The 14641-nt window shown below is 36.9% G+C and overlaps 1 protein-coding gene and 1 non-coding gene across 2 annotated transcripts in view; both read right to left on the reverse strand.

Moving 5' to 3' along the window:
• Positions 1-2252: 2252 nt before the first annotated feature.
• Positions 2253-14641, reverse strand: part of DPP10 (dipeptidyl peptidase like 10) — a 640613-nt gene continuing 628224 nt past the window's right edge. The window contains exons 22-26 of the mRNA XM_043576604.1: positions 10345-10444; positions 10025-10083; positions 9846-9918; positions 5478-5551; positions 2253-3794 (exon numbers count right to left, since the gene is read on the reverse strand). Coding sequence (XP_043432539.1) covers positions 3660-3794; positions 5478-5551; positions 9846-9918; positions 10025-10083; positions 10345-10444 — 441 coding nt within the window. The 3' untranslated portion in view covers positions 2253-3659. The remainder of the gene's footprint in view (positions 3795-5477; positions 5552-9845; positions 9919-10024; positions 10084-10344; positions 10445-14641) is intronic.
• On the reverse strand, positions 4762-4864 carry LOC122482248. The gene has a single exon (XR_006297053.1). It is a non-coding gene; the product is annotated as a U6 spliceosomal RNA (small nuclear RNA).

Consider the following 14641-nt stretch of genomic DNA (forward strand, 5'->3'; position numbering starts at 1 on the left):
AAAATGAACATTAAAAAAAAAACAGCTATTCAAACCTGAAAAGGAAGCACCTCTTTATTCTCATTTTATTTGCTCATCCTGTAGTATTCACATTGGTATACTCTTGTGGGCCAAAAGGTTTCCCCCCAGAGTATAGCCTGATGCATGTGTATTTTATTTTGAGAACTGATTCTAGGAGATACAAGTGAGGGACTGAGATGAGATGAATAGGGGAAATGGGTAATAGAAAGGTATGCAGCTGAGTCCCGTGGGGCCTTGTAAGGACCATGCAGACTATCTGAGGAAAGAAAATGGGGAACATGTAGTCAACCGCTCCTGTCTTCCATTAACCGGGTTTGAGTGTGGGTATGAACATCCTGATGTATATTTGTAGTGCGTAAGTGAATGAGAGTGTTGGTTCCTGTAGAGAGCTGATATTATGGCAGAGAATCCCCAGACAGAAAGGGAAAGAGAACGCAGCAGAGGGAAAGTTTTATTTATGCACTGCTGGGTGCTGTACGATGTGAAGGTGGTGAGAGCATTTGAGGAGAGACAAGGAGGTATTTCATACGTGATTCTTTATACAAGCCAGGCACCCTCCATGATCTTTGAAATTTGAGAGCAATTCAGTCCCAGATTCTTCTGTTTCAAAGCCCACCACTTGAGGACAATGGCCTAAATAATCCCCTGTATGGTAAAGACCGATGTTCACATCACCTCTTTCTAGTTGATCTACAACTGGAATGTGCATGACACTCAAAGGTGATTACTATGCTAAGTATCCAATCAAAAAGACACCCTCTCAGGGTGAACGAAGACCCACGTTTTGAAGAGTATCTTCCTTTAGTTCCCAGGGAAATTCAAACAGATCTCATGGTCTCCTTAGTGTCTAGGTGTTGAATCAGAGACCTCCATGGAGGCAATTAACACAAAAAGTAACAGAAACAACACTTTTCTCTTTTAAAAATAGTTTTGAGGGGTGCCTGGGTTGCTCAGTCGGTTAGGTGTCCGACTTGGGCTCGGGTCACAATCTCACGGCTCATGAGTTCGAGCCCCGCGTCAGGCTCTGTGCTGACCACTCCGGGCCTGGAGCCTGCTTCCGATTCTGTGTCTCCCTCTCTCTCTCTGCCCCTCCCCCGCTCATGCTCTGTCTCTATCTCTCTCAAAAATAAATGAACATTAAAAAAAAATTTAAAAACATAGTTTTGAAAGGTTATGTGTGTATCTATGTGGATGATTTGATACTGCTTACCTGTTTTATTATAGAATTTTTAGTTTGTCTTGAGGTTTTTACCTTTAAGGGGCAAATCACACTTAAAAAGCCTGCTACTGGAGTTTTAGGAAGCAGATAGAATGCACAAATACACGTGAAATAGTTGGATTGTAACCAAGGGCAAATGTATCAAGGAGAACGTTCAGTCACATGATTCTTCTAATAACTGGTGTCTATGTCGGTGAGCACTCCCTTTTCTAAAGCAGCCCAGTGATTAAAACTCAAAGAATCACGGGAGATGAAAAATGTCCACCTTCCTATTAAGCAGTATGTTTTCACTGGAGGTCCATTTAGCCTTTAAGGTGAAAGTGGGTTCCAGACAAATGTCTTTCACATTAGAAACTGTATTAAATTAATTGAAAAATAGATAAACATTGATAATAGTAATAAAACAGGAGAAATGATGAACAGTAAAAGGTAAATACTTTTAAAATGTTGCTCAAATAGACATTCAATAAAACCACATCTTTCAGACAACATAATTATTTGCATCATAAAAAACTCTAGTGGTTGAAATTTAAAATATTGATTAAAAAGCTTCAGTTGGACTTCAAATCAGCCTAAAAAGAAATTTCCATCTTAATAAAATAGGCAAAACTTTCCTTTTAAACATTAAAACTTATTTTTTTAAAAAATGTGTTTACTATTCTTGAAAAAGACCTGAAATGGGTCTCTCAGAAAAGTGAGCCTTTCCCATTTTAAACTGAATTCAGCGGAGCAGTGAAGACACAATACCATAGCATCCAGAAGAAAAGTCGAATATCTAAAAAACAATCTCTACGTTTCCAAATACCCAGATTTTGGAGTTGATCCTTTAAACAAACAGGAGGGTTACTGAGCAGTTCTGTGACATCTTTAAGTTTCCTCCTGGTGTTCTAATGTCATGATATCCAGCCTGTCCTGAGGAATTTGAGAGAAACCACAAAAACATAGCACGCTGCCTAGAATTATCTGAACTTCTAAGCTTGATTACAGACTTTCAGACATCTGAGAAGATCCCTTAAGTCACCAAAGTGATTTTAGTAACCAAATTTAATATTCTCATGACTTAAATTTGACTTCAGACAGTCAAGTTTATTTTACACTCTCAGTTACTTACTACTGCAAGTCAATACAGCACAGGAATTAATGCATTTGTGCCTTCAACTCAAATAGCAAACACTGCTGTTGGTGAACTTTTTGGCCAATGAATAAAAAATATTTCATTTCTAATTCTCACCAGAAGGATTTAAATTAAACAGTAACAGATGAAGTGGGCAGGCACAGAATACTAATAGGAACTGGCGAATGAAATAATCCAGCTCTTTGCTTTTACAATGAAAATGAGAATTGATTCTGCATTGAGAGAGAGAAGTAAAAGGACCAAGTGTTTTAAAAAAAGCCTTCTCCACCAAAAGAGCAAAATAGCACTCAGTGGCATTGCATTGTTAACAAAATTTCTTTATCAGAAACTATAATTTAATATTTAAGTATCTAATTTACATGTGACAAGGTATCATATTCAAAAAATTAAATTGCAACTAGAAAACTAGTAACCACTAAAAACGATACCAAACACAACCCAAACATTTATAGGAAAGCAACAGCTAGAGTCTGAATTGGAAAAAATGTTTCATCATATTTGGCTCATTAAACAAAGCATCCATTACAGCCTGTAAAAGAGCATCTCTTGTAATTCATCAGAAGTTTATCCTTTGTAGCATGAATAACATGTAAAGATAGATTTATTGACTGTATATGCACACGTGTGTCTATATATTGTGAGACATACACTCGTGTGTTGTTTTAAAGATACTGTATCTACTGATAACTGGCTGAACTTTGGAAGGTGCTGAAATCCATCCGTATTTCTACATGACCCTTGACCCATTTAATAATGTCTTTTTATAAACAGAAATTACATAAAATATTCTGTTTTTTATTAACTGAATATTTTCGTAAGCATAATAATAGACAATGAAGGAATTGCACTTGTAAAGATACAGTAAGGTGTTAGATTGCAGCTCAGCCATCAAAGATCAGGGGTGTGGTACTGATAAGTAAGTGTGCATCCTATGCAAAGATGATGGTGGCCACTGAAATTAAAATGAGAGCAACTAGTTACAGAACAAAGAGGGGGATAACAGAAGAAAACATGCACTACTCCTACTTTAATGCAAAACTAATTTCTCCCAGGAAACCAACCCTTAGACCTTCCTTACACAAAGAAACAGGTTCTGCACCCTTAGCAACACAGTAGACTTCGACATCTGGTTTCAAATTCTAGTTCATTGTCTCTGAGTGTGCTGTTCCAGTGTCACCTCCTTAAGCTGCCCTTGGAATTCTGGAGCATGTACAATATTACAGTCTCTTGGTTAGGTTCCATTGAGCCTCAATATCCCCTTCAGTTCTATATAAATAGGGTCCGTTATTCATCTTCTTCTGGTTCCTGTGGTAACACGGGTATTTCTTCCTTTAAACAATCACTGAAGAATCTGAGGATTGTGCTGTAGAGGTGATACTTGCTCTTCTCAGATATGTTATGACCTTCATCTGGGTAGATCTAAGATATTGAGGGAGGAAGAGATTTAAAGTTACCAAATAGATACTGTCCCTCAGAATTCATTCCTTTAGCCCAATGGCAAGGGAACTTTGGAAAGTAATATCTGACCAAAATCTAACCTAATTTAACTCTTGAGTTCTTTGTGCCCAGCTTTTCTTTTTGTAATTATAATCCCATGGTAATAATTGAGATAAAATACAATTTTCTATGTATTTAAATTAAAATTCATTGGTCAAAAAAAGTAGAGCTCTCTGTGTTCGTGTTGGCTAAGACAACACTAACATTCCCCTCAGCTTGACTAAATTTTAAAGTTTCTTCCCAACTATAGGGCCTTTCTTTTCTTTAGAGCATTCACTCTAGAAAACTCGCAATTTTGTAAATTTTCTGTCCCTTTGTATGTAAATCTTCTTCAGTAGTGCCACTTTTACAATTTAGGAAATGTCCTTCTCAAGGACCTAAAAGCCATTTCTCCTAAATGTAAATACTGAAGGGGATAAACCCTCCTCCAAGTTGTAAAACTACCTTTTGTCATAAACAAAGTTTACTTTTCCTTTTGGTAAGGTGAATTACCACACACAGATAGCCTATGATTCCCTCCACCTCAGTTATTAAATACTCTCCAGCCCTCTATTTCAAAAGATTTAATTTCTCTCCCCTTTTGCAATAGTCTTAAATAAAGTCTTCCTTGTCTGTTTAATCTTGTCCGGTACAAATTTTATTTTGACCGTGACCCCTCCAATATAAAAGACATTAGTAATTTTTCTAAAATTACAAATACAAATATTTGTCAATTCCTGGGTGTAAAGTTTTTATTTTTTTTTATTTTTTAAACTTTTTATTACTTTTAACATGACATCACTTATTTTTTACTTTTTTAATATGTTCAAGTTTTTATTTTAATTCCAGTTGACTTACAGTATTATGTTGGTTTCAGATGCACAGCACAGTAATTCAACAGTTTCATACAAAAAATATAGGATGCTTCATGAATTTGCATGCCATCTTTGTGCAGGGGCCCTACCAATCTTCTCTGTATTGTTCCAGTTTCAGTATATGTGCTGCTGAAGCAAGTATCTAAGTATGACTAAGTAAGCCTCCTACTCCTTCGTATTGTGGCATGACCTACCATCTGTCTATCTCTACATCTCCGTGGGTCATCATCCTAACGCTAGTACATGCGTTGTAGAAATGTTGAACTACTTTTGGTTCTTTAAAATGCTGAAAAATGAAAATCACTTCTTTTCCCCCTTCTGTGACTCCTCCCTCAGACTGAAAGTTCCTTAAAGGTGTAAGATCTGTCGTATTGATCCATCTAGCCTAGTGATCGCTATAAAGTAAGTCTTTGATACCATTTACTATATGTGGTTGCGCATGTAATAAAGGATGATAGAGGGACTAGAAGGGAAATAGAACATTAAGTCTTTAGGACAATTCATTATTCATGATAGAGATAAAAGTCTGAGAGGAAAAAGATGCTTTTGGAAGTTTATTCAATTTAGTTATCAAGCATGAGCTGATCTACCTTCTCAGCATGGTAACGGGAAAACAGCCCACAATCTTTGATACGTAAAAATCACAGTTAAAAATAATAGCATGGGAGACAGAGTAGTACAGAAGCTGTGTTCTGTATCCCATAACTAAAAAACCAAGGTAGGAAAACAGTCTTGTGAAAAAGTGGCTTACCTGCATAGTATAATTCACTCCAGCTTTTATTAGATGTTTGATTAATTCTGCTGAATGCTGGAAATGGACTTTTGCTGTAAGAAATTAAAATATATTATTCAATGGAAATACATTTGTTAGGATCAGAACGTTTTAAATCATTTTTTAAAGAGATTATGTTACCTCACATACATTGCACATCAACTCAAAAGCCAGTAAGATACGATGCTGATAAAACTTTGAGGTTTATGGAAAAAAAAATACTAAGCATTACAAAAAAATAGATTGACACAGGAGCTACTACTGAGGCTGTACTTATTGTAAAGGATAGTAGTTAAATTTACTTTATCATTTGTCTATTTCTAATTGTTCAAATATGTTATATCATTACAACTATTTAACACACTGAATATCTATCTGTATGATAATATAGCAAACCATCTTTCCGTTCCTCTCTGAGGATTACTGGGGCCCAGTCTCTGTCAGATACTGACATTTTGTTTTATTTTAAATTGGAAAAAATTATTCCATGTTGAGAAATTAGACTCCACATCTCATTATTGAAGGACTCAGTATTTAATGGGGATCATACAGGTTTCTCCTGTTTCCTTCTGTCTTCCCTCTCTGCCTGAACCTGAGGTCCAAAACTCTGAAATACACGGCACAGTAGATTGGGGCTGTGTAAATTGCCCTAACTAGCTCTGAAGACAGATGGATCACTCAAACCTCTTTGTGCAGCACTTGGCTCAGATGCTGCCTGGCTATTTATTCCTATACTTTGTAAATCTTTAAATTTCTTTAAATAACTTTTAAGCTAACCTTTAAGTGTCTTTATCAAACTAGGTTGGACTTAAATAGTTTAATCTTCTTCATTGCTCTAATTCTATGATGCTGCTTAATCCTATTACATAGCAGACAATAAAAGATTCCAAAAGATCATTTAAATCTTTTTAAAATCTACCCAAGATCTTTTTCAACTTCTTCCTTTTGTACTTAGAGTATTACCATGTTACTTCTTTTTTTTTTAATATTAAATTTATTGTCAAATTGGTTTCCATACAACACCCAGTGCTCATCCCAACAGGTGCCCTCCTCAATACCCATGACCCACCCTCCCCTCCCCCATCAACCCTCAGTTTTTAAGAGTCTCTTATGGTTTGGCTCCCTCCCTAACTTTTTTTTTTCCTTCCCCTCCCCCATGGTCTTCTGTTAAGGCCATGTTACTTCTTTTCTTTTTTTAATTTTTTTTAATGTTTATTTACTTTTGAAGGAGAGAGAGACAAAGTGTGAGTGAGGGAGGGGCAGAGAGAGAAGGAGACACATAATCCCAAGCAGGCTCCAGGCTCCAAGCTGTCAGCACAGAGCCTAATGAGGAGCTCGAACTCATGAACAGCGAGATCATGACCCGAGCCGCAGTCAGTCGCTTAACTGACTGAGCCACCCAGGCGCCCCATCATGTTACTTCTAAGTAAGTTTGAAAATTGCCCTGTAAATGTAAGAGTTATGAGAAATGCTGATGGGGGGGGGGGGGCGACAATGATTGAGGTAAAACGATCCCTAACAGAGCTCAGTTGTTTATTATCGAAAAAAAAGTTTGAAAAGGACTCTGTCATTTCACTGTATGGATTCAGCTGAGAAGATAAATGTACAAATATATCTTCCAGTTAGATTTTTTTTTTTTTTGTTTAGTTTCTGGTGTGAATCCTGTTGGAATTTATCACTAGCCCCCATCCTAAAACAGGAGTATTAAGGGTCTGATTGTCTTTGTGAACTAATTTGTTGATAGTTTTGGGGGATAATATTAATAATAGTACTATTACAATGCCATTGAGCACCTATAATCCACCAGGCCCTTATGAGGTGTATGTATGTGGTGGGTGTATAAGTGTGTGTGTGTGTGTGTGTGTGTGTGTGTGTGTGTGTGAGAGAGAGAGAGAGAGAGAGAGAGAGAGTGTGTGTGTGTGCGCACGTGTGTGCATGCACACACAGGTGCTTTTCCTCTGAAGTGGCCAGTGCTGAACCTCTGCTAGCATTTTATCAGTGGGGTGAAAACCCAGATCCATGGCTGAGTCAGACAGGAAGAACATGATTTTCTTTAATAGCTGCAACACATTGACAGAGACATTTGGAGAGCACTAATACATTCTAGGGTAATGATCAGATGTAAAATAATTTAACACCCAAGAGAACTTAGTCTCACAACTGATGCTTCAGAGCACAATGAAAAGGAGCCTTCATGACAGATTCAAACCCCCTTTCTATGAATTAGTAGTTGTGTGATATTTGGCAGGTTAGATACATTCCATAATATTTACTTCCCCAATCAGTTAAGAGTAATAATACCTGTTATGCAACATTTTTGTGAAAAAAGGATAGTGTAATCTTAAAAGCTTTTGGCATATTTTCTGACATATACTCAACAGTTGATTTCTATTTTTTGTTGCCACTATTAATATACATGTAAGATCTTAATACCTTAGAATAAGATTCTAATGTCTCAAAATGTTTATCCTCTTTTTCCTATATTTAACCCAACACAGGTATGAGATCATCTAAGTATTTTTTAAAATTTTATAATTGTTGCAGATTTTCAGAAAAGTTGAAAAGACCATACAGAGAGTCCATGTATGTCCCTTACCCAAATCCTCCTATTGTTAACATCTCACATTATTATGGCCCATTTGTTACAATTAAGAAACATTTAGATATCATGACTCCTTAACCTCTTCTGATCTATGGGAAATCGTCAGACTTGTTTTTGATGACCTTGACAATTCTGAGGAGTACAGGTCAAATGTTTGGCAAATATACCTCATTTGGGTTTGTCTAATGTTTTTCTCGTGGGTAGACTGAGGTAATGGGTTTTTGGGACAAGACCATAGAGAATGCCTTTCTCATGAAGTGATGTCAAAGGTGCATATCATCAATGTTACTTGATCACCTGGCTGAGATGTTAACCTTGATCACCTGGCTGAGATGTTATTTATTGAGTTTCTCTATTATAAAGTCACTCTTTTCCCCCTTTTCCGTACAGTACTCTTTAGAAGCAAATCACTAAGTACAACCCATTCTTAAGGGGTAAGGGAGGAGAGTTAAGCTTTGCTTCCTTGAGGGAGTGTACCTACATAAATTATTTGGAATCACACCTAAGGGTGATTTGTTTCTTCTCGTCCATTTACCTGTTTATTCAAATATACACACACTATGTAAATTTATGTAGTGAATAATACATTATATGTGGTGTGTGTATTTGAAGTATACACTATATATACACACTATATACACATACGTTACATGCTGTAGACTGTGTATTTATATACATATACGTGTGTGTGTGTGTATATATATATATATAAACACATGTGTGTGTGTATATATATGCGTACACACACACACACACACACACACACACATACATACATCAGTATTGATCTACACTCTAATCATGTCCTGGAATACTTTAAGTTAAGGTAAACAGCTTATATAGTCTTTGCTATAAGACCTTTTTAGGGATATTGTCTGTAAATTAGGGTAAAACTACAGAGTCAGGGCAGGGTAGACCAACAAAATCAAGTTCAGGTGTTAGGAAATACTGATTCAAGGCTTTGACTCTGCTCACGAGCCACACAGCCGTTGTTAAATCAGTTTCCTCCTTGAAATTGATTTTTCTCATCTGTGAATGGAGCTATAAATACTCAGCCTTCTGTTGTAAAGTATCACATAAAATAATAAATATATATATAAATTCTTTGAACCCTAAACACTTCAAAGAGAATATAAAATTATATTTATTACTAGTAATATCAATCACATCCATATCCAGTGTTTAAAGTGATGAAAAAAGGAGAAGTGATATAAAAGGGCTCTTTAGAAAGTTTTTTGTGTTAACTTTAAATGAGTGATCTCATCAGAATTTTATCTCAGTGCTGGCATCTTTTTGCTATCCTGTTGTTTTCTCGGCTAGTTTCCATTTGAAGTGTGCTGAGTAACGCCACAGTGGCAGTCACCAGCCATATGTGGTTATTAAATTTTTAATTAATTAGAATTAAACAATTTAAAATTCAGTTCCTGATCATATTAAACACATTTCAAGTGCTCAAGAGCCATATGTGGCTGGTGGCTGTAGTGTTCCACAGCATAAGTACAGAACATTTCCATCATCCCAGAAAGTTTTATTGGATGGTGTTGTCATTGAGACTCACAACTTCCTTTCCTCTTGGTCTTGACTTGCTTCTTCCTACTCCCTATCACAAATTGACTTCTTTGTGCCGCTATCCTCTGCTATCACCTTCAGAAAGTTTACAGGGTCCTTTGTAAGTAAGTTCATAGATGTACCCCTTTGTTCAAGGTCAGACCCCATCAAGCAGTAGCAGCAAATACGATACTTACTGTCAGCAGTCCCATGAATTATTAATATATTTTCTTCTTTTAAGCCATGAATATTATGGAGGACACTGGATGCCTATAAGGAAAGCACAAATATCTCTATATAGATCTACTTATATTTGTAATTTGACTGAATTTTTAGAACAAGTATACTCTTTCTTGATTATTTTAAATTTTGTTACCTGGTATGTGCTTTCTTCCCTAGATGGCATACCAAGATATCTTTCAGAGAATGCTGAGGCTGTGACCCAAGAAAACAGAAATTTTAGAATTTAAAAATCATTTGACTAGCTTATTTCATTATTTGATTTCTACATTTCATATGTTCCAGTAAAATTGATTGAATCAGTGAGGTGATAAACAGCTGAAAACATCTCTGATAGCACACAATAAGTGAGGTCAACAACTGAGCTCTTCTGCATTGGGATTTTCTTTCTTTCTTTTTTTTTTTTTTTTTTTTTTACAAATCAATACATTAGGTCAATTTGTAGGAAGTACTCACCATACAACTTCAAGTCTGTGATGGGTGCAATCACTGATCCACATTTAAAAAGCTTTTCATCTGATTTTAAGATCATTGATGCAATATAGCCACCATACCCCTGGCAAAATTAAAAAACAATAATAATAATAACGCGTGTGGTGTGTGTGTGTGTGTGTGTGTGTGTGCGTGCGCGCGCGCGCACGTGCATCACTTATCCCTGGAGATAATTTTAGCTTTTGATCACTATTTGGTAATATGGCTAACAGAATGTCTTCTCATGTCTCAGACTTGAGGGAAGAATACAGTAAGATACACTTTGTACAGCTGAAAAAGGAAAATAATTTAAATTTTTAACAAGATATTTTAATAACTTTAGGGAAAATATAAAATTAATTATATATCACCAGTGTCCAATGTTTGCTCTCTCATCTCATGTAGTATATTTGGGAACAACTCCAATTCATTCAAAGCTAGGGAAATATAGCCCTTATTAACTCGTACATCATTTTCAGCAAATTACATATATTTAGTGAAATATTTAAAAATGATGTTTATGTAGAAATAGGAAATAAGAATTAAATATTTATAATCTATTTTCACAAATACAGATTCTGCTTTCAGTCCCACACAATTCACTATTTGAATGAAATGAGATTGATAAATAATATTACTAGTTACGTGAGTTGGATTATTTTTCAAATTTAATTTTTAAATGTCCTCCTGCAAAGCTTTTGAACTAATTTAAATTCTTTTTTTATTATTAAAAATTTTTTTTAACGTTTATTTATTTTTGAGACAGAGAGAGACAGAGCATGAACGGGGGAGGGTCAGAGAGAGGGAGACACAGAATCTGAAACAGGCTCCAGGTTCTGAGCTGTCAGCACAGAACCCGACGCAGGGCTCGAACTTACGGACCGTGAGATCATGACCTGAGCCGAGGTTGGCCGCTTAACCGACTGAGCCACTCGGGCACCCTGAACTAATTTAAATTCTTAAAAAAAAAATCAAGATGTCCAGTTTTCTTTTGTAGTCCATGATTTGTCCAGGAAAATTCCAGAAGAGATTTTAACAATTTAATAGATTTGGGCTAAGGGGAATGACCTACTGAGTTATATATTCATTTTATAAATTAATTTTTAGCTGTACTCCGAGCAGTGTTCTTCATCTTGCTAGATATCAGAGTATCCTGGGAGATACAAAAACAATGAATACCCAGGCCTTAGCCTCAGAAAATCTAATGTAATTCGCTCATGATGAGGTCTACTTTAAAGATTACCAGATGATATTAGTGTTGTCCTATGCAATAGTAATCTGCTATCTTCACTAAATTCTTGAGATGTGAAATACAGAATCTCATTTATGCTTATTTGGACTATTTAAAAGTTGGGATGATTGACATCAAAGTCCTAAATGCAGTCAGAGATTACCGGAGTATCTGAGAGAACAAAGAGTAGCAGAATATGCCACCCCAAAATACGCCACTTTGCCTATTGATTATTTTGAGCTGCAGGCACTTGGAGAATAACAAATGACAGGGAAAGCCTTTCTCTGAACTCCCGCTACCTGCCTAAAGACAGATCCTCCAGAAAGAACTCAATTGTCATAGATCCCCTTCCTGGGAGTGTCATCAACTAAGGAAGATTGACTCTTGTCACTAGAAGTCCACAACACACCTGGAGAGATAGTCACAAAGTATCACATTTCCTATCTGTTCTTCTAAGGGCCCATTCATCTTTGCTAATAATCAGTCTCCTCAAAGGCCTATATCCCGCTCCCCTTTCCCTATTAAGATCGTATGTAAGCCTGAATTCTAAACTCACCTGAGAGAGTTACTCACTTTACCCGGGTATGTCCCATGTATACATGCGTGAGGTGTACATGTCAATAAACTTCTGTTGTTTTTCTCTTGTGGATCTGTCTTTTATTACAGGGGTCTCAGACAAGAGTTCAGAAGGGTAGAGGGAAAATGATTTTTCATCCTTTGCCCATGTCCGTTTTGTCCTAGATTAGTTGGCTAGTACCCAGAAGCTTGAGCAAAGCTTCAACAATTGGGAACTAAGGGATGTAAAATTATCCTTTATAGACGTAAGCCATCACAGAGTGCCTTTACTCATTCTTTTTGTAAGATATAAAACTATCCTTAGGTCAGCAAAATTCAGAAGTAGTAGGCTTAAGAGTGTTAACACATATAAAGAAAGAAGTGGAAAAGAAGAACAATTTCCCTCAATCCTCTGAATTCATTGCTGATGCCTTGTAATAAAAGATTATTAAGAGAAAAAAACAATTGGGGGGGGTGCCTGTGTGGCTCAGTTGAATGTCCAACTTTTGATTTCGGCTCAGGTCATGATCTCACAGTCGTGGAATTGAACTGGGCATATTGCTTGGGATTCTCTCTCTCTCTTCTTCTGCCTCTTGTGTGCCCTCTTTCCCTCTCTCTCTCTCTCAAAAAAAAAAAAGGAAAAAAAGAGAAAAAATGTTTATTGACATGCATACCTCATGTACACATGGGAGATACCCAGTGAAACTGAATAACTCCTTAAAAATGGCCCAAGCCACCACCTTAAATACCATCTTTAGCCAAAGGCAAAAGAAAGATGTTGAGCGTGGGGTGCCTGGGTGGCTCAGTCAGTTAAGCACAGGACTTTTGATTTTGGCTCAGGTCATGATCTCATCGTTTGGTTCCTGAGATTGAGCCCCACATCAGGCTCTGGACTGACAGCACCGAGCTTGCCTGGCATTCTCTCTTTGTTTCTCTCCCTCTCCTTCTCTCTCTCCCTCCCTCCCCCCCCCATCTCCCCCCCCACACTCATACACATTTTCTCTCTTTTAAAATAAATAAACATTAAAAAAGAAAAAGAAAGAAAGAAAGATAGATGTTGGAGGGAGCTGTTAAGGGAGGTTACCAGGAAAAGAACTATAAACAAGGATAAGGTTGGTTAGGCAGATTTAAGTCTGATTTGCAGTCAGTGCCTTCTGTTAATAAGGGTTTCTTTATGATTTAGAGTCAATCGTCTCATCCTGGTTCAGGGAGGGAGACACAAACAGAGATTTCCTTTATAAATGTAAATGTCTCTTACAAAAGAGTAACTTCTGTTTCCAAAGCTTCTCCTGTGTCTGCTGTTTTTTAAAAGAATCAGCTCAAAATAATCCTTATGCCAAAGAGGCATTTTCTGGGATGGCATATTCTCCCCTTCAGAAATATGCAGGGATGGGAGGAGTTCTGCAAAGCAAGTAAGTAAGCAACTATTATAGAGCAAAAGTGTAGAAAACCCCTAAAAGTTCTGTCCTTAAAGGGAGCTTTTCCAGTATATTGTTCCTTGTTCTTGATCAGGGAGGTAAGACCAAGATGTTGCAACCCAAGAGGTTTCAAGTATGTCCCATGGGGCAACACTGTTTCCACAGTGAAAAATGTATCTCAGTTGATGCACACCTCTGTTGATAACTTTTCTGGTTCTAGTTCCACAATGGAATTACAGCAGACTTTCAATTGATAATAATTTGGTTGTTTATATAACCTGACTACTTTGAGAGAATGGGTGAATATTCCAATCCACAGAACAGCTATACATCACAATTTACTAATATAAATTAATAAATTGGTATTATGCTTTTTGTTTGTTTTTTACTCCCATTTCACATAAATCTCAGTCTGATTCTCTCCAGGAATTAAATAGAATGGTGTCTTCCAGAGAAGGGGCAGATTCCAGAACAATGCCTTTCAATTCGAAAGTTCATTCAAATCACTTGGAGATCTTGTTAAAATGCCTATTCTAATTCAGTGGATTCCAGGGGATGCCTAGGCTGTTGCTCCACATTTTCAATAATAATTTTGAATATCCCTGCCCAAACATCTCCCTAGCTTCAATCAGCATTCCCTACACCAGTGGAGATTTAAACATATATATCAATGTTCTCGAAAACAGTTCAATCTGTGGAGAATGGGCTGTAGGGTTTTCCGTGTGATTCTAAAGTGAAACCAGGGCTGTAAATCATTGTTGCTGCCCAAAGAGTTACATTTTACCACTTTTTACATGAAAATTTGAGATTAATGAAGCTAAATACTCTTTAAGACTTAATGATAGTGATGGGGCGCCTGGGTGGCGCAGTCGGTTAAGCGGCCGACTTCAGCCAGGTCACGATCTCGCGGTCCGTGAGTTCGAGCCCCATGTCAGGCTCTGGGCTGATGGCTCAGAGCCTGGAGCCTGTTTCCAGTTCTGTGTCTCCCTCTCTCTCTGTCCCTCCCCCGTTCATGCTCTGTCTCTCTGTCCCAAAAATAAATAAACGTTGAAAAAAAAATTAAAAAAAAAAAGTATTT

The sequence above is a fragment of the Prionailurus bengalensis genome, chromosome C1 (genome assembly GCF_016509475.1).
Source record: "Prionailurus bengalensis isolate Pbe53 chromosome C1, Fcat_Pben_1.1_paternal_pri, whole genome shotgun sequence".
Lineage (NCBI taxonomy): Eukaryota > Metazoa > Chordata > Mammalia > Carnivora > Felidae > Prionailurus > Prionailurus bengalensis.